The sequence below is a fragment of the Pan paniscus genome, chromosome 2 (genome assembly GCF_029289425.2).
Source record: "Pan paniscus chromosome 2, NHGRI_mPanPan1-v2.0_pri, whole genome shotgun sequence".
Lineage (NCBI taxonomy): Eukaryota > Metazoa > Chordata > Mammalia > Primates > Hominidae > Pan > Pan paniscus.
This window is the reverse complement of record NC_085926.1, coordinates 38,851,056-38,872,217: the sequence shown is the minus strand read 5'-3', so window position 1 is coordinate 38,872,217 and position 21,162 is coordinate 38,851,056. Positions and strand designations below refer to the sequence as shown.

Here is a 21,162-nt window from a genome sequence, read left to right as displayed (position 1 = left end):
ACAGTCTTTAATGACTGGTGGACACAGTGATGGTAGTTCTCACATAATTATTTCATGTGTCTAAACATGTTTAGACTTGTGTTATTAAATTAAAAAATCATTTCCTGGTGTTTAAGGCAGCTTTCCTCCCTAGTTATGTTAAATTGGAAGCTTATAAGAAACCTACTGAAACAGTGATATTTCAACTTTATGGAGTAGGTATTCAAGACTTTCAAAGCTGAGAAGGGATGTTATGACTGAGAGCCCTGTGAGGCCCTTGTTTCCTGTTCAGTGGCATTGCCCTGCTGCAAGAGTATCTGAGCATGCTTCTTCTCTTTGTTGACCTGTTGACAACTATTGCCTCAAATTACAAACACAGTTGAACATACATCCACTTACACTTGCCCCAACAGCTGCTGGCCCTCTGCTCCAACGGGGAAACTCTTTTTTCCTTCAGGATAGCGGTGCTTTCTATTGTGAAAGATTCAATTCAGTGAAGATTTATTGAGTGTATTTCAAATTAAGATAATATGCAAGGTACTCTGATGAAATAGATGACATTCATTCCTAAATTACAAATAGATAACAAGAATCTACAGAGTGCCAAGCCCTGAGTTTGCCTCAAGGAATGCAATTGTGAACAAGGCAGCTCCACGCTTTTGGATTTGATGTCTTCTAGGGAAGACAGATGCACAGAAAATGCAGTTATGTGTTGCATAATGATATTTAGGTTGATAATGGTTGATATATATGATACTGGCCCCATAAAATTATAATACTGTATTTTTACAGTGCCTTTTCTGTGTTTAGATACACAAATTATTACCATTGTGCTACAGTTGCCTACAGTATTCAGTATAGTAACACGCTGTACAAGTTTGTAGCCTAGGAACAATAGGCTATGCCACATAGTCTAGGTGTGTAGTAGGCTATACCATCTAGGCTTGTGTGTACACTCTATGATGTTTATACAACAAAATTGCCTAACTACACATTTCTTAGAATGTATTCCTGCTGTTAAGCAATGCATGACTACTAGAAAGTGTGATGAGTGTTATAAGGGTGATGTGCAGGTGCTGAGAGGTATGATGGGGTTGTGACCTTGTCTGGAAAATTAGGGAAGGCTTCTCTCATTCCATTTGCAAGACACGATAGGCTTTAATCTAATATGAAGCTTACTGAGCTTTCTAGAATGATTCCCAACAGAACACACTGCATTGATCTTGTTGAGGATCATTCTAGAAAGAAAAACTGTCTTCCATGAAACCGGTCCCTGTTGCCAGAAAGGTCCCCAACATTTTGGCACCAGGGACTGATTTCATGGAAGATAATTTTTTCATGGGCAGGAAGCGGGGGTGGTTTTAGAATGAAACTGTTCTACCTCAGATCATCAGGCATTAGTTAGATTCTCATAAGGAGCGTGCAACCTAGATCCCTTGCATGCACAGTTCACAATAGGGTTCACACTCTTACGAAAATCTAATGCTTACCACTGATGTGACAGGAGGTGGAGCTCAGGTGGTAATGCTCACTCGCCTGCTGCTCACTTGCTGTACAGCCTAGTTCCTAGCAGGCCATGAACCAGTACTGGTCTGGGGCCCGGGTTTGGGGATCCCTGTCTTAAAGGGAGCCCGACAGCTGCTGCATATAGCACTTCTTTTACCCCTCACACAGGCAGACAGGTGTGGTTACCATAGGCAAAATCCAACGTGGGGTGTATAACCTAGACAGGCAGAAGCAGCAGCCTTGTTTCCAACTAGTCCTTTTTTTTTTTTTCCCAAGTCTTTTGCCTCCAAAATCTCTTATTACAATACTATACTGCTATAAAAAGTCCAAAAAACTATTTTAGCTGTTGAAAACTCAAATAACATCAGACACAAAATGAATCAAGTGTGATGTGTATATGACAATAGAGAGTGGTGGGGAAAGTAGAGAGGCAGAGGACACATACCATGCTTAACAGCAGTCAAACTTGGGTATTTTTTTTATTTCAATAGGTTTTGGGGGAACAGGTGGTACTTGGTTACATGAATAAGTTCTTTAGTGGTAATTTCTGAGATTTTGGTGCACAAACTGGTCTTCTTTTTAGCTTTTATTTTAAGTTCAGGGGTACATGTGCAGGTTTGTTATATAGGTAAATTTGTGTACAGATTATTTCATCACCCAGGTATTAAATCTAGTACCCATTAGTTATTTTTCCTGATTCTCTTCCTTCTCTCAACCTCCACCATCCAATGGGTCCCAGTATCTATTGTTCTCCACTGTGTGTCCATGTGTTCTCATCATTTATCTCTCATTTACAACTAAGAACATGTAGGATTTGGTTTTTCTGTTCCTGCATTAGTTTGTTAAGGTTAATGGCCTCCAGCTCCATCCATGTTCTCGCAAAGTAATAGAACTCATTCTTTTTATGGCTGCATAGTATTCCATGGCACATATGCACCACATTAGCTTTATCCAGTCTGTCATTGTTGGGCATTCGGGTTGCCTCCATGTCTTTGCTCTCGTGAATAGTGTGAAAATGAACATTCACTTGCATGTGTCTTTATGATACAATGATTTATATTCCTTTGGGTATATACCCAGTAATGGGCTTGCCAGGTCAAATGGTAGTTCTGTTTTTAGGTCTTTGAGGAATTGCCACAGTTTTCCACAATGGTTGAACTAATTTACACTCCCACCAACAGTCGATAAATGTTCCTTTTTCTCCGCATCCATGCCAGCATCTGTTATTTTTTGACTTTTTAGTAATAGCCATTCTGACTGGTGTGAGATGGTATCTCATTGTGGTTTTGATTTGTATTTCTCTAATGATCAATGATGTACAACTGGTCTTTATAGGGCTCTTGTCTCTAAGTTTATGTGCCAGCACATCTCTCTCAGTCTAGGTACAATATGAATGCTCCAGAGTTTTGTGGTAAACCAACTCCTAGTACACAGCATTCCACAGTGATCACAACATGCTTGCTTCTGAGGAGATGGCACTCTGAGAAGGCAGGTCTGTGATCATCTTTCCAGGCAGGCTTTGGTCTTTTCAGGGCCCAGGCTAGTCTTCACCCTCCAGTCACTGCTTCCTCCCCTGCTGACTAATTCACAGTGACTACAACTCAGATCTGAAGTCTAAGTAGGAGGTTCCAGTAGATAAAGAGAAAGAGTGAACAATTCCAGACAGTAGGCACAGCAAGGGTGAGCATAAGGCCTTGGGGCACAAGAGCATATAGGGATTGACAAGAAGCCCAGCAACTTTTTGGGCAGACAGGCAAGAGAGCAGGAAGGAACAGAGACAAGAGCCAACCATGAAGGACGTGATAGCTCATCAGTGCCAACGATTTTGGTCTTGATCACAAAGGAAGCAGGAGACATGGAAAGGTTTTAGGGCAGGCAGATGACTGGGCAGATTAGACATATTTTAAAAGCCACTATGGTTTCTGTATAGAGAATGGATGCATAGAATAGATGAGGAAGCCAATTACAAGACTGTGGTAGAAAGAATAAGGATCATGAAGATGTACAGTGGTGATGAAGAAAGCTGGATGGATGCATTCCAGAGACATTTAGGAGACAGAAAGAACAGGACATATCAATATTAGCCTTGAATGTCAATGGGCTAAATGCCCCACTTAAAAGGCACACAATGGCAAGCTGGATAAAGAAGCAAGACCCAATGGTATGCTGTCTTCAAAAGACTCATCTTACATGTAATGACACACATAGGCTCAAAATAAAAGAAATGGAGGAAAATATACCAAGCAAATGGAAATCAGAAAAAAAGCAGAAGTTGCAATCTTAATTTCAGACAAAACAGACTTTAAACCAACAAAGATAAAAAATAGATAAAGAAGGGCATTACATAATGGTAAAATGTTCAATTCAACAAGAAGACCTAACTAATCTAAAGGTATATGTGCCCAAGACAGGAGCACCCAGATTCAAAAGGCAAGTTCTTAGAGACCTACAAAGAGACTTAGACTCCCACACAATAATAGTGGGAGACTTCAACATAGCACTGACAGTATTAGACAGATCACTGGGGCAGAAAATTAACCAAGATATTCAGGACCTGAAGTCAACATTGGACCAAATGGACCTGTTAGACCTCTACAGAACTCTCCACCCCAAAACAACAGAATATACATTCTTCTCATCACCACATGGCCCATACTCTAAAACTGACCACATAATGGAACATAAAACAAGCTTCAGCAAATGCAAAAGAACCAAAATTTTACCAAACACACTCTCGGACCACAGCACAATAAAAATAGAAGAAAAGACTAAAAAAATCACTTAAAACCATGCGATTACATGGAAATTAAACAACATGCCTCTGAATGACTTTTGGGTAAATAATGAAATTAAAGCAGAAATCAAGAAGTTTTTTGGAACTAATGGGAACAAAGATACAACATACCAGAATCTCTGGGACACAGCTAAGGCAGTGTTAAGAGAAAATTCATAGCACCAAACGCCCACATCAAAAACTTAGAAATAACTTAACAATGTCACATCACAATGGAAAGAGAGAAGCAAGAGCAAAGCTAGCAGAAGACAAAAAATAAGGAAATCCAAATAAACACCAATTAGAAATGACAAAGGGGATGTTACCACTGACCCCACAGAAATAAAAATAACCATTAAAAACTGCTAAAAACACCTCTAAGCACACAAACTAAAAATACCTGGACACAAACACCCTGCCAAGACTGAACTGGGAAGAAACTGATTCCCTGAATAGACCAATAACAAGCTCCAAAATTGAATCTATAATAAATAGCCTACAACCAAAAAAATCCCGAGACCAGGTGGATCCATAGCTGAATTCTACTAGATGTACAAAGAGCAGGTACCATTCCTACAGAAACTATTCCAAAAAATTGAGGAGCAGGGACTCCTCCCCAAATCATTCAATGAGACCAGCATCGTCCTGATACCAAAACCTGGCAGAGGCACAAAAAAAAGAAAACTTTAGGTCAATATCCTTGATGAACATTGATGCAAAAATCCTCAACAAAATACTTGCAAACCTAATCCAGCAGCACATTAAAAAGCTAATCCACCACAATCAAGTAGGCTTCATCCTTGGGATGCATGGTTGGTTCAACATATGCAAATCAATAAATGTGATTCATCAGAACTAAAGTAAAAAAACGCATGAATACTTCAATAGTTGCAGAAAAGGCTTTTGATAAACTCAACATCCATTCATGTTCAAAACTCTCAATACACTAGATATTGAAGGAACATACCTCAAAATAATAAGAGCCATCTATGACAAACCTACAGCCAACATCATACTGAATGGGGAAAAGCTGGAAGCACTCTCCTTGAAAAGTAGCACAAGACAGGATACCCTCTCTCACCACTCCTATTCAACATAGTATTGGGAGTCCTGGACAGAGCAATCAGGAAGAAAAAGAAATAAAGGGCATCCAAATAGGAAGAGAAGAAGTCAAACTATTCCTGTTTGCAGATAACATGAATCTATATCTAGAAAACCCCATAGTCTCAGCTCAAAAGCTCCTTCAGCTGATAAACAACTTCAGCAAAGTTTCAAGATACAAAATCAATGTACGAAAACCACTAGCATTCCTGTATACCAACAGCCAAGCCAAAAGCCAAATCAGGAATGCAATCCTATTTACTATTGTGACAAAATAATAAAATACATAGGAATACAGCCAACAGGGAGGTGAAAGATCTCTACAATGAGAGTTGCAAAATGCTGCTCAAAGAAATTAAAAATGACACAAACAAATGGAAGAACATCTCATGCTCATGGATAGGAAGAATCAATATCATTAAAATGGATATACTGCCTAGAGCAATTTACAGATTCAGTGCTATTCCTATGAAATTACTAATGACATTCTTGACAGAATTTAAAAAATGCTATTTTAAAATTTATATGGAATCAAGAAAGAGCCCAAATACCCAAGGCAATCCTAAGTAAAAAGTATAAAGCTGGAGGCATCACTTTTCCCAACTTCAAAATATACAACAGGGCTACAGTAACCAAAACAGCATGGTACTGATACAAAAACAGTCATATAGATCAATGTACAGAATAGAGAGCCCAGAAATAAGGCTGCACACCTACAACATCTGATCTTGAACAAAGCTGACAAAACAAGCAATGGGGAAAACACCCTATTCAATAAATGGTGCTGGAATAACTGGCTAGCTACATGCAGAAGATTGAAACTGGACTCCTTTCTTACACCATATACAAAAATCAACTCAAGATGGGTTAAAGACTTAAATGTAAATCCCCAAACTATAAAAACTCTGGAAGACAACCTATGCAATAACATTCTGGACATAGAAATGGGCAAATATTTCATGATGAAGATGCCAAAAGCAATCAGAATGAAACCAAAATTTGACAAATGGGATCTAACTAAACTTACGAGCTTCTGCACAGAAAACAAAAACAAAAACAAAAAACAAAAAACTATTAACAGAGTAAACAGACAGCCTACAGAATGGGAGAAAATATTTGCAAACTATGCATCTGTTAAAGCTCTGATATTCAGCATCTACAAGGAAATTAAATTTACAGTAAGAAAACAACTCCACTGAAAAGTGGGCAAAGGACATGAATAGACTTTTTTTTTTTAAAAAGACTTACATGCAGCGAACGAGCATATGATAAAAAGCTCAACATCACTGACCATTAGACAAATGCAAATCAAAACCACAATAAGATACTATTTCACACCAGTCAGAATGGCTATCATTAGAGTCAAAAAATAACAGACGCTGGCAATGTTGCGGAGAAAAGGGAACACATACACTGTTAGTAGAAGTGTAAATTAGTTCAACCATTGTGGAAAGCAGTGTGGCAATTCCTCAAAGACCTAAAACAGAACTACTGTTGCTGGATTCATCCCAGCAATCGCATTACTGGGTAGGTACCCAGAGGAATATAAATCATTCTACTGTAAAGATACACACACATGCATGTTCATTGCAGCACTGTTCACTATAGCAAAGACATGGAAGCAACCTGAATGCCTATCAGTGACAAACTGGATAAAGAAAATGTGGTACACATACATGATGGAATACTATGCAGCCATAAAAAAGCAAGAGATTATGTCTTTTGCGGGAACATGGATGGAGTTAGAGGCCATTAGCCTTAGCAAACTAAAGCAGGAAACAGAAAACCAAATACTGCATGTTCTCACTTGTAAGTGGGAGTTAAATGATGAGAACTCACGGACATAGAAAAGAACAACAGCTACTGGGGCCTACTTGAGGATGAAGGGTAGGAGCAGCAAGAGGAGCAGAAAAAATAACTGTTGGGTACTAGGCTTAGTACCTAGGTGATGAAATAATCTGTACAACAAGCCCCTGTGACATGAGTTTACCTATATAACAAACCTGCACATGTACGCCAGAACCTAAAATAATAGGTAAAAATAAATAAATAGAAAGAAAAAAATTTGGAGATTGAAGAGGGGATGTTGGTGTGTATTTGTGCATACAAAGCCATGTGTAAGAGAGTGGTGGGAAGTGCAAAGGAGAGAAAACTGTTACAGATGCTTCTCATATCAGTGTGAGTGAGTGATAATATCATTAGCTGAGATGGGGATGCTGGCGGAGAGGCTTAATCACCTGTATAAGTTGACGAGAGGGTGCACCCAGAGAGGAGGAGATTGAACAAAACAGGCTTATATTTTGAATGGTGACCAAGAAATGAGGGAGATTAAATATGGTAGGTCCATCCTCAGCAGACTCCTGGAAGTTAGAGGGCACTGGGACTTCACAGAATTTCCTCCAGGTCTGGTGAGAAAGAGGGCACAATGGATGCCCTCCTCCTCAGTCAACCTAAAGCAAAACCTACCACTCACAAATTCCCACTCTGCCCACCAGGCAAATCCCAATCAGCTTGTCAAGTCCTCTGATTAAAACACATGAACAGCTCAGGCTCACCAGGCATCTGAAGAAAATCTTTGGTAAAAAGGAGGCCAAGATAAAGCCACAGAAAATGTGGCCATGAACAAAACAAGAGAACCAGAAAGGGCTCTGAAAACTTTGAATAGTGTCCTTGGTGAAATTAAAAGAGATATTATATACATAAAACAAAAAGCAGCTTGTTGTGAAAAAAGAACAGCAAAAAAACTTATTAGAAATTAAACATTATTACACAAAAATCAATATTAGAACTAAAAGATAAAGTTGACAAAATAGCCCCGAAAGTAGGAAAAAGAGAACAGAAAATTTGAGAGTAAATGTCAATTCAAAAGTCCCAACTTTTGACTAAGTAGGAATTCTACAACTAGAGCACTGATTAAACAAAAGGGAGGAAATTAGTGAAGAAATGATGCAGAGAATTTACCTGGGACTAAAGATGCAAGTCCCTCAGTGCTCCAGAAAGTACCCAACACAGTGAATGAGAAAGGACCATGCCAAGGACATTATCATGGCATTTCAGAACTTTTTGGAAAAAGATTTTAAAACTAATGGGCAAAAGAAGGTCACCCAAAAAGGAACAAAAATCAAACTGGCATAAGAATTCTTAATAGCAACACAGGATAATAACTGAGCAGTGCTTTCATATTGCTAAGGAAAAACTTTCAACTCAGAATTCTATTTCTGGCCAAACTACCAATTGATTGTGAAAATGGAATAAATATATATTCATATATGCAAAGATTACACAATCTTCTTAAGAAGCTAATTGACAGGTGCTCCAGAAGAATGAGGGAGTAAAACATGAAAAAGCAACATGAAAAAGCCAAGAAAAAATGTCTACCATAGCAAGAAGTTAATCAACACGAACTACAATTGATAAATCAAATATCAGTGTAAGCACTATTTAGACATACGGAGGTAGAAGAGTTAACAGTTGTTGAATTTGGGGTGTATAAATGACAGTTAAAGAATTATACAATTGATTTCATTATAAGCTTTTTGGTGCATGTAATTTTTAAGCCATGTGCATGTATTACTTTGATTAAAATACTATTTATTAAAAAACTAAGAAATACATACCCTTAGTACATCTTATAGATACACTCAATAATTTGTGTTTTGGTAATATGTGAAAAGACCTATGTTCAAAGATATTCATTGCCCAAATGTTTGTAAGAGTGAAGGACTGTCAATTACTGAAACCTAAATATTCATCATTAGCAGAGCAGTTAAATAAATCATAGAACTATAGACATGAAAAGAAATAAGATATCTCCCTGTATGGTGATATGAAAAGAGCTCTAAACTATATTGTTCCATTAAAAAAAGCAAGGTGCAGGAGAGTGCAAAGCATGTTCCCATTTTTGTGTATTATAAAAGTTGTGTATAGATATGGATGTGCTGTGTAGTCATAGCAAACTTCTGGAAATTTACAAAAGTAACTGTTAACTATTGCCTCTAGGAAGTGGGATCAGGAAACTGGGAAGAGAGGAAGACTTAATATTCATTGTATGTGCTTTTATACTATTCATTGTTCACGTGTCACTGTACTCAATTTTTCAATGAAAAACTATCTTATATGCATTTATTAATCAGTTCATTAGCAAAAGAGTCTTGTCAGACAGGGCAGTGGGCCACTTTACAAATACTCCCTTCCTCTAGGGCTCCTGGTGTGATCCCACAGCCCTTGGAAAAACCGGAGTCGTTGGAAGGAAAGAGAAGCTTGGCTGTGGCATACATAATTATTTCTCTGTTTGTTTCCAATATCTAGTGCCTGTTCCATACAATATGAATGTAAGCACACCAAAATTAATCCTGACTATAATTATACGAATTTTGACAACTTTGGCTGGTCTTTTCTTGCCATGTTCCGGCTGATGACCCAAGATTCCTGGGAGAAGCTTTATCAACAGGTTATCTATTTATAGTCTCTCTTTTTCCTCTCTCCCTCCCTCCATCCTTTTCCTTCCCCCTCTATCACTTACCTATTTATTTACCATTTATTTATAACTACCATTCATCCCCCACTTTTATCATCTGTCTCATCTTTAACAGTTGTACTGTTAAATTCTGCCTTACTAATTCTGTTAGAAACTTCAAGAAAATTGGCCGGGCACGCTGACTCCCGCCTGTAATCCTAGCACTTTGGAAGGCTGAGGCTTGAGGTCAGGAGTTTGAGACCAGCCTGGCCAACATGGTGAAACCCCAACTCTACTAAAAATACAAAAATTAGCAGGGCATGGTGACAGGTGCCTGTAATCCCCACTACTTGGAAAGATGAGGCAGGAGAATCACTTGAACCTAGGAGGCGGAGGTTGCAATGAGCCGAGATCACACCACTGCACTCCAGCCTGGGTGATAGAGTGAAACTCCATCTCAAAAAAAAAAAAAAAAGAAACTTCAAGAAAATTTTAAATGCAATATTTGGAAGAAGACTCCAAAGAACCCCTCCTCTTCCTAGAAATGTTAGCCCCCTCCAGATTCCCTACTGCCCTATCTCTCTTGCCACTTTTATTTTAAAAATGCAGATACTCTTGAGAGAGTTATAGATAGTAAAGTCACTGAAACTTCCATGTGAAGGTGTGGATAGTATCTCCCCACTGAGAGATAGGGCATCAGGAATCCCTGGAGTATTAGGGAAGCTATATGGTCTGTGGTCAACTGAGCCCACCAGTGCTGGGGGAAGACCAATTGTCTGCTACTGTGTGGTTTTTGCTTGAGGTGATGGTCACTCTCCTGTGGAAGAAGGTTTGATATTCAAGAACATGCTCTGTCCTTTGCAGACCCTGCGTACTACTGGGCTCTACTCAGTCTTCTTCTTCATTGTGGTCATTTTCCTGGGCTCCTTCTACCTGATTAACTTAACCCTGGCTGTTGTTACCATGGCATATGAGGAGCAGAACAAGAATGTAGCTGCAGAGATAGAGGCCAAGGAAAAGATGTTTCAGGAAGCCCAGCAGCTGTTAAAGGAGGAAAAGGAGGTAGGGACATGGGGTCAGACAGTGGGATCTGCTCTGGGGAGGGGAAGGGGTCCCCAGAGGCAATGTGACCTGAGACTCAAGGCTGCCACCCTTGGCCTGGTCTCAGTGCTTTCTCTACTGGTGCTTTTCTGAGAATATAAGTCCCTTGAAGAATGGCTTGCTGCTATCTTTCACAAAATTGTCCAGGCACCAGGCCCTTCAAAACGGGGAATGCTTGGTCTTGATGCTTTTTGACCTTCTGAAGTCTAAGCCTTCTAAGACATGCCCCAAATTACTGACTAGACGATACAACATAAGTATATGTAAATCCAGGCTGTGCTCCAGGCTTTCTTGTGGAAATCTGGAGATGTTTGTGTTTGGGGCCTTTGCTTGAGGTGGACTCTAGAACAATGTTCACCTCTCCCTGTCTGCAATCCTTGTCTTATTTATAGGCCATTCTAATAGTTTCCTTGGAATCTTTACATTCTTCCAGCTCAAGTCTCAGATTTTCAGGACAGGGACCATGTTTTATACTCGCACCGATCCTCTATAAGATTTGTCAGAAGGATGCCCATCGTAAGTGCTTAACATCTGCACTATCAGGCATAAGTATTTATTGAGTGCCTAGCGCATACTGGACACTGTGCTAAGGGGCAGTGACACAGAGATATGAAAGAGTCAATGCTGCTTTTGGTGGCTGCAATTTCTGTGCAAAAACGGGACATGTTTCCCCAGATAAATAACAGAGCTAGCGTAGTCCAGGTAGATGATGAGCAATTTAAATGATACAGAGCTACCAGAAGAGAGATTTTCACCACTCTCAGGTCGGGGTCATTTGCAATGTTTCATGAGGAGGTGTAATCTGTTCTTTAATTGCTTTTGTTCAATTTGAAGGCTCTGGTTGCCATGGGAATTGACAGAAGTTCACTTACTTCCCTTGAAACATCATATTTTACCCCAAAAAAGAGAAAGCTCTTTGGTAATAAGAAAAGGAAGTCCTTCTTTTTGAGAGAGTCTGGGAAAGACCAGCCTCCTGGGTCAGATTCTGATGAAGATTGCCAAAAAAAGGTAAGTCTTTTCCAGGGAATTAATGATACCATATTGCTGTCCAGGGGGACAGGTCCAATTGCCAATCAAATTGAAAGAATTCATTTATTCAGTTACTCATTTATTCATTCATCCATTTGCACATACTTTCATGCATCCATGTGTCTTTTCAATTATCCATTTATTTGTAAACATCAATTTAGAGTGTTTACAGTGTTTACTATCTTCTTGGCACTGGGATAGGTGCTAGGGATACATGTTTTATACTCCACAGAGTGTACGGCTAATGATGAAGATATACTGATAAGAAGGCAGTTATGAGTCAATGTGATGACTGATGTGCTGATTGCTGTGGGAGAACAGAGGAGGAACTATGTGTCAGTGTGGGCTCCCTCTGAAGCAAACCCAAAGACATTACAATGCAAGTAGATTATTTGGGAAGTGATCCCAGGGAGCACTGGGAAAGGAGGGAAGAAGTGCTATATGGAATGGAAGGTAACCAATGAAGATGCATTATCAAGCCAGTTACCACTGAAGCCAGGTAGTTGGAGTTTAATCCTTCCAAAGTAAGGGCATCAAAGTGTGTGTGTGTGTGTGTGTGTGTGTATATATACACACACACACACACACACACATATATGTTGGTATATATATACCAACTTTGGTCCATCATAGATTAAAGATTGCTGAAGACGGAAGACAATAATTTCCCTCTAATTTCCTACTTGCTGTGCACTAAGGAAGACAGGATTTGAGTCATTAGAGAAAGTCCTCAAGTAAGGACATATGGGTGGGAAAACCAACAGCATCCAGAATTCATGGGGCCTGGGGGAAAAGCAGTGGAAAAGGGTCCCCAGAAGATGCAATGTGTCAGCTGAAAGGATGAATTCACCAGTAAAAGGAAAAAGAGAGCATTACCTGCAGAGAGAATAGAATGTGCAAAAGCCTAGAAGCGAAGGCAAGCAGGAGAACATGACCCATTAGAAAACTTGCCAGTGTGTGTGTATGCACGTGCATGCACGCTCATGCATGCACATGTGTGATGAGGCTGGGGGAGGGTGGGTGGCACAAGGCTATAGTGATCAGTTGGGGGATCACAAAAGACCTCGAAAACAAAGCTAGAGAGTTTACCCTTTTCAATGAGGGCTAAGGGTAAAGAGCATTGAAAGGTTTATATAAGAGAGGGATATGACTGGATTTATGAAATTCTGGATGCATTGAAGACAGGGGATTGGAGGAGGGCAAAACTGGAGGCGACCAGTTAAGAGGCTGTTGCAGTAACCAAGTAAGAGGTGCCTGTGGCTTAAACCAGGGTTAGGGAAGTGAGGATGAAGAGCAATTAACAGACGACCGTGATCTGGAGAAGATAAAATTTAGCAGTTGACTTGATGGACAGTGTGGGGATAAGGCCTGGTTTCCGACATGATTAGCTAACTTGATGGAGGGTAATTTATGGAGACAGGAAAGGTACACATTTTGGGAGTGGAAAGATGGCTCATTCAGTTTTGAATGTGCCAATTTCCAGATGCTTATGGGACCTCCAAGCAGGGATGTTGATTAGGCAGCGTGATGTGCAGAAATGAAGCTGGTGGTGGGGGAGGGATGGGCAGCAGAAAAAGTTATTCTTATCATTAAGGTGGGGGATGTTCAGACATATTTTAATTATCCAGAGAAAAGTCAGAAGAGAGGAAGATGCTAAAGATACAGGTAAAGATGGCAAGAGCCACTTTCCTGAGATAGAGGGAGATGTAGTAGGTAGAAGGTGGATATGTATGCCTGATAATGTGGTGGGGAAAGGGAATTGAGAGGCCTTTGCAGAAGTAGGTAGAAGGATCCCATCCACTGCTATGATCAGTTCTCTGCTGTAGTAATAGGGAGAGATCTCATAGAAAGACTATCTAGATTGGCTTATCACAAGAAAGATAGTTCCCTCTGGGGCCCTGGTGAGTCAGAACCCTTGGAAAATAAGCCACTAGGAAAACCCAAATTTTCTGGATAGCTGGAGGTTTGCACTGTTTAATTCCAGTAACTTTAGAATTGTAGGTAGATGTGAGAGAGTGAGCTAGCCCTTGGGCCCAGCTTGAGAGTGTGCTTGAGGTTTAGGATCTAGATTTTGTGATATTTAGTGGGACTGTTCTTTTTAGTTACTAACCGTTTTAAAAACCGTATAGGCGGTTGTTCACTTCACAACTGGAGCTAGCACTTCACAATCTGGCTCCAGTCCACCTTTCTAAATTTATACTCCACTTCTTACCTTTAAACATTGTTTACAAATTGGATTTTGTATTACTTTCATACCCGGAACCATTGCTTACTAGTTTTTGTAAAATTTTGTTTGCTCTTTGTTGGCAGTGAATGAAACACAGAGAAAGTAAAATGTCTGTAGGTAGGACTCTAGAAATGTGCATGCATAGGAAATATGAATGATCAAACCAGATTTCTCTTATTTGTTAAACATGAAATAAGAAAACTGAATATTTGGCATGCTGTAAAGACGAGGTGAGTAGACCTATGGAAAATGTTGAGCACTTTCATTACATGTAGCATTGGAACAAAGTAGTTTGTTAAGTTTTGAGGAGAGGCAGCCCCTGTCTTTAGAAGGTGCCCCATGCCTTCTCTTACAGCCACAGCTCCTAGAGCAAACCAAACGACTGTCCCAGAATCTATCACTGGACCACTTTGATGAGCATGGAGATCCTCTCCAAAGGCAGAGAGCACTGAGTGCTGTCAGCATCCTCACCATCACCATGAAGGGTAAGTTCCACATCCCAATCCAAGGGAAAGCCTACTTCAGTGATGTCCTTCCATTCTTCTTCTTCCCAATCCCCTAGAAGCCCTCTGCAAAGGAGGCTGTTTTGGAACCAACCCACTGTACCATCCTGCCAAGAGTGACTTCCTTTGCCTCTTTGGAGCATGTAAACAAAGTGGCTCACAAGAAGCAGACCTTCCCTGTGGGCCCACTCTAAACTGGCACCTGGGTAGAGGTGGAAGCTGGCTAGACTTGGGATGGGACTTCAGACCAAATGCATAAACAGGGCCTCACAGCCAGGCCTGGGAGTCACAAGAGATCCAAGTGACAACAATAGTCAGTCAAAGAACAGAAGACTTTGAAGTCTCCAGGAGGTGGCAGTTGTTATTGAAGTTAGAGTCAGAAACCCCACATGGGCAATAGAAGACCTATGTAGAAAGGCTGGAGCCATCTGATGGACCAGATTAATAGCAGGTAACAGGACCCCACCCCAGGGGTTGGTGTTCAGGAGCAGGATTTACTCCCTGCAAGGGGGGTCAAATAGGTCCTCTAGCACTTTTAAGCCTATTGCATCATCTCGTTTGCCCTGCATGTGTCCCTGCAGTGGTGCCAGGGAAATCAGGGGTGGTCTGAACTCAACTAGAGGATAGAGTCCCTTTTACTGTTTCAGTGCTTATAGATGCCCCTTCCCTTGAGCCCTGGTTGCCCGTTTTGCCTCTGTTACAGCTGACCTTATGGTCTGTCTTGAGTGGACATAACTTGTGCCTGTATCTATCTCTCTATTGGATTCACAGCCAGCCAATGTTGATTTCCACATCTATATATCTAACATCAAAGCTCAGCTCCTGGATGCTCAGTAAGAGTGTAAATATTTGATGGACTTGACTGTGCCGCATGCTAGTTGTATGTGGAACATTGTCTCTTCTGCACTAAGATTGGTGGAAAAACCTTTCTGACTACACAAATCAAAACATTTCACAACTGATCATGTATCAGGAGGCCCTGGGGAAGAGGGAGGAAGGAATGCACTCAGGCAAAGGGCATCTGGATTGCTTCAGAGCTAACTCCTCAACCTCTCGCTCATTCTTCTCCAGAACAAGAAAAATCACAAGAGCCTTGTCTCCCTTGCGGAGAAAACCTGGCATCCAAGTACCTCGTGTGGAACTGTTGCCCCCAGTGGCTGTGCGTTAAGAAGGTCCTGAGAACTGTGATGACTGACCCATTTACTGAGCTGGCCATCACCATCTGCATCATCATCAACACTGTCTTCTTGGCCATGGAGCATCACAAGATGGAGGCCAGTTTTGAGAAGATGTTGAATATAGGGAATTTGGTAACATTACACTTTTTAAAAATAAAAAACATATTTCATACTTTAAAGTATAACTTTTTCAAAGTCTAAACATTTTGTGAATGAGCTAACCTAACCTAGGTTTTTGGTCCCCTTCAGTGGAGTGAGGGAAAAGATGGCTGTTACGGTTTTACTTTTACCCGGTTCATTTCAGAAATTGTCCATGTGTCCTGAGTTGGCCCTCTGGTATGTTCAGGTATCTCTTTAGCCATTCAGTGGTAAGCCAGATACAAGCAGACATCCTAAAAGGTCAACTCTCTGAGATAATCAAGAAAATGTTAACCATATCCAGAGAACCATGGTAATGGCTGTTGTGGTCCCAGTGATATTCATGACATCATTTGTCACAAAATAATGTGACTATTATTACTAGGTGTTATTCTCCCTGGAAAGATGAATCAGGGCCTGTCAGCTGTGGAAGGTTCACTTTTTTGGAAGGGGTTGTTTGGGGGTTGGTCAGGCTGGGGTGGGGTGAATTTCCAGACTTGAGCCTGCTTCAATATGTTTCTCATTGGATAGATCTAGTCTCAGTTAAATTGGGAAAACTAAGGGGAGCAGACTTTTCAAGGACTGTTCACTTCAGTTTATGGTTCTTGTGGAAGGCATTTTTCTCAAGGAAAAATTAGTCCCTCGAATATCAGAAACAACAAATAATTGCCCACAGGATGATCTACCCTAATTAGCTGATGGGTTAATGAGCTAAAAACCTTACCAGAATGTCTAGCCTTTTCTTCTTAAACTTTTGTTTTATCTTTCTAATTTAAAAAATAATAAATGCTGTTTTATTTTTAAAAAATAAGGAAAAATATAAATAAGGGAAATAGAAGAAATTCATGTCCCATGTACCTGCTGACAAAGATGATCATTTTTAGCATTGCAGAATATTTGCAAGCTTTATGTAAGCATGTATGTATGTATGTATGTATTTTTATTTAGTGTTATTTTTTCTCCTTTTTTGGCATTTTTTTTTGTGATGTCTTTTTACATGTCTTTAAAAAATTTGTTTTACATTGTTAAGAACCCACTGCAGCCGGGCACAGTGGCTCACGCCTGTAATCCCAACACTTTGGGAGGCCAAGGCAGGCAGATCACGAGGTCAGGAGATCAAGACCGTCCTGGCTAACACGGTGAAACCCCATCTCTACTAAAAATACAAAAAATTAGCCAGGCATGGTGGCGGGCGCCTGTGGTCCCAACTACTCAGGAGGCTGAGGCTGGAGAATGGTGTGAACCAGGGAGGCGGATCTTGCAGTGAGCCGAGATCGTGCCACTGCACTCCAGCCTGGATGACAAAGTGAGACTCCATCTCAAAAAAAAAAAAAAAGAACCCACTGCACTAGAGACAGGTACCTGTCATCCTTAGTTCCACATCCCTCCACAAGGAGCAGTGATACAGTGGAACTGTAGTATAAAACCAGGGTGGTTCTCCTCACAGGCAGTCTGCACATAGCACATAAATTCCTTTCTCCATGCTGCCTTTGGGAATAAATGCCTTGTGAGTGTGAATGGGTTAGACTAGATTCCATGCTGCTTGACAAACCTAACACATAGTTGCTTGTAACAGATCAGGGTCTCCTGGCCATGTATTCAGCTATCCTCTGCTGAGGCATCCCAGAAATGAGCTGAAATTGTTTCAGTTGAAGGCAGCAAGCTGTGTCTATAGGGGCATGGTCAGCAGACTCCACCTTTTAGCACCTCCTGGTGGAATGGAGTTACTGAATAAGTTGTAGAGAATACTCAAAAACCCAGAGTCATCTCTGTGGACAGGGCTTCCCAATTACAGTGGTGATCTGTTTTCATCTGCTGGTCCAAATTTAGAAAATGAGAAAAACCCCCATCTCAGATTTACCACTGACTAGACATCCTGAGTGTGGAGGTGAAGCTACATTTTGCAGTTGGAAACTGAGTGATTGACATTCTTCTTCACTTCCTCCAGAGCAGGAGGAGCCACAGGGCCACAGGGACATTGTTGTTTTCCAAGTACACAGGCAGCAGCTGCACCCTAGCTCCTAAAAATTGGCAGGAAATATGTAGAACCATACACATAGCTTGTGTTTCCATTCCATGGGCCTACTCCCTGGACATACAATACCAAAATGGCAGCCACACTATTTACTGCTCCCATGGCAGTAGTGGTGGAGAGAAGCCTTGGAGTCTTAAGTTCCAAGGAGCACATCAAAAATTCCCTCCTCTGATGCATGGGCCAGGATTAAGCCACTCTGTGGAGTTCTGCAGGACTGGACTAGAAAATTAACTCTCTAGGGTAGAGATTGCTCTAATCAGAGGGATACACTGAATGCCAAGAAGCCATAAAGAAAACTTGGATTGAATTGACAAAACTAATGGTCCCAAGGTATCTGGTGATGCTGTAGAGCTTGATGCCTAAAGCCTAAAGGAGATACAAGAAGGAGGAGTGAGTCAAAAAAGGTGGGGATGACTACACAATTATCTAGGACAGGCATCACTGTATGCTTTTAGATACTGGTGGTGACACTGAGCAGGAGTAGATGGCAGTATTTAAAGGGGGAATATGAAAATAAACTTGAATTTTCTTTGTAACTCTTGATTTATTTTTATTTTTCTACCCTGGATTTATCTTTGCTATCCTTTTGTCTTTAACTTGTGCCATTTTATTTCAGGCATTTTTAAAAATAAATAGTAAATCATTGAATCATTTATAAAAATAGATAATCCATTATTTTTAATAATCGAATTTAGTCGTTTATAGGTTCCCCCAGAATTGTAGTAGACAGTTTTATAACAATCCTTGTAAAGACTTTAATCCTTTTAATATTACCTTATTATTTTTGTATTCTTGCTTTTTTCATTTCTATTTATTTGTGTTTGTATGTGATAAGACTGTGCTGTTTGCTGTGAAGAAATTATTTGCTTTATTTTTTGCAAAGATATGGAAGACAGATTTATTTTTTAATTGGCTACTACATTCAACATTTTTACATATTTCTTAAGCCTGTATTTATCTGATTATTGAAGACAAAGACAAAACTATTTTGCCCATGGAAAATACAAAATTCAGTACTTTTTGTAATTCCTGCCTCTCCTTTTTATTCTTTGATATTTTGTTCTGGAAGTGTGAGCCCTGCATTCTGAATGAGTTTTAGGATTATATTCTGATTCACTAATTCTCCTTTCAACCATAACAAATTTAAGGCTTATCCCATATATTGAGTTGCTCAAAGACTTTTTTTTTTTTTTTTTGCCCCTGGAAGTGTTTTCTAATTCTATGATCTGTGCCCCTTTTTTGTTTTTATTTTTAATTTTTCTGATCAAGGTGTTGAAATTAGGTGGTCAGGTGAACTCCTCCTGGATTCTAGTTTATGGGGGATAATTATCCTTAGTTTTCAGGGCTATTGTTTACATTCCTTCTCTCCCTATTTTAATTGTTTTAATTGATATTCTAAAGAGAATTCAGAGGAGAGATTGCCTGACACTTTGTCACCCTGCCATCTACCAGTAATACCATTTTGCTTTATCTTCAACAGAATGAGAAATAATATTCATTTTCCATTCTGGTGTCTGTGAGCTTGGTTACATTGCTCTGGGCACCACGGAGAGGGATGGAGAGAGGAGCAAAGTCATAGTGAGGTTCATGCTACAATAGTAAATATTTCTATTGCATGGACTTTAGGGTATAGTGTGTCAATCATGAGAATACTTTTCATTTCATTGTAACCTCTGTACTTCCCTTGGGCCATTCTTAAAAGTGTTATCTCCGCGGCTTCCTTCTCTCATTCTTCTTTGTCCCACTCTAGGTTTTCACTAGCATTTTTATAGCAGAAATGTGCCTAAAAATCATTGCGCTCGATCCCTACCACTACTTTCGCCGAGGCTGGAATATTTTTGACAGCATTGTTGCTCTTCTGAGTTTTGCAGATGTAATGAACTGTGTACTTCAAAAGAGAAGCTGGCCATTCTTGCGTTCCTTCAGAGTGGTAAGGCACTTTCTTATTTTACTGCATAAACGTAGCTGCCTAAGTGGAAAAAATGTTTTGAGTGAGTTCAATGGTTATCTTGTACTAAACTTTAATTTATCTTACCTTAATCCCAGAACCAAAACTGCACTCCTCTTCCTGCACAGGTCTTTAATAGTCTTGCAAGTCCCTGGGGGGACTTCGCTTAACTGAACCCTTATACCCTTAGCCCCTTCCTGCCAGAGATGACCCTTTAGGCAACTGGGTACAAAATTGTGTCTCCCAGTGTGAGGACTCTGTTCCTTGCTCTGTGCACAACCCTTCCGACACTCTTTTTTTCCCATGGAGCTCTGAGGCAATAAATAAATAAGGGAAAATATTCCTATCTTTCAGGTCATATTGGGCTCGCCAAGGTGGGTGAAGACTATAGAATGCCGGGGAGGAATGCAGGGGAGCTGATGGCAGGTGCTATCTATCTCACAAGTTTCCTTCTCACTGCTGCCAGTGCTACATTCCTGTTCTGTAGTCTTTGCCTGCTATCCAGTTTGGAAGCATTCTGGAAACCTTTACAAAGTACCTAATATAAACTGACATGAGGGAAGGCACAAAGGATGAGGAAATCATTGTCTTTGAGAAGTTTGCAGCACAGGAGTGATACAAGACTGGGCTACATGCACAGTACAGTGTGACAGAGCCCAGGAAAGGTATAGACAGAGGACTACAGAGAAATCCAATCTGAGAAGGGGAACTAGAAAACCTCCAAGGTGGGATTTTGTCCCCTTTCAAAGATATTTACCTTTTTTTTTTTTTCAGATAGGATTTTTAAGCCTATAGAGTAAGACACCTCATTCAGTTACCTAAATGTACATTTTATATTTTTTATACTTGGGATATAGTAAGAGGTTACACTGCTCAAAGTCAGGTGTTATTAAGCTTTCCTACTAATGTTTTATTAGCACTCAGGTAAGCAAAATTGCATTTGCTTTATCATTGTTTAGGCTTATTACAGCCAGGCTCTAATGCACGGAAATCTGTGGCATTGTCTCTGTATGAGAATGGAACCACAGGTTTTTCCTGGGATGCTCCTAGCTCCCCTTTGAGTAGACAATGACAGTCCTCTTCAAGCAGAAACCTTACTGACCTGCAACATTTCCATCCCCAAATAGGGGATGTGCTTAACAAAATTGTACTTTGGAGTAAAACCGTCAGTTTATATCAAAAGTTAAT

The 21,162-nt window shown here is 40.2% G+C and overlaps 1 protein-coding gene across 1 annotated transcript in view; it reads left to right on the top strand.

The window, feature by feature from the left end:
• SCN11A (sodium voltage-gated channel alpha subunit 11) overlaps nt 1-21,162 on the top strand; it is a 107,195-nt gene that overhangs the window by 32,233 nt on the left and 53,800 nt on the right. Inside the window, exons 8-13 of the mRNA XM_055109673.2 lie at nt 9,668-9,809; nt 10,680-10,877; nt 11,751-11,924; nt 14,528-14,657; nt 15,747-15,985; nt 19,777-19,956. Of these exons, the coding sequence (XP_054965648.1) occupies nt 9,668-9,809; nt 10,680-10,877; nt 11,751-11,924; nt 14,528-14,657; nt 15,747-15,985; nt 19,777-19,956 (1,063 nt within the window). The remainder of the gene's footprint in view (nt 1-9,667; nt 9,810-10,679; nt 10,878-11,750; nt 11,925-14,527; nt 14,658-15,746; nt 15,986-19,776; nt 19,957-21,162) is intronic.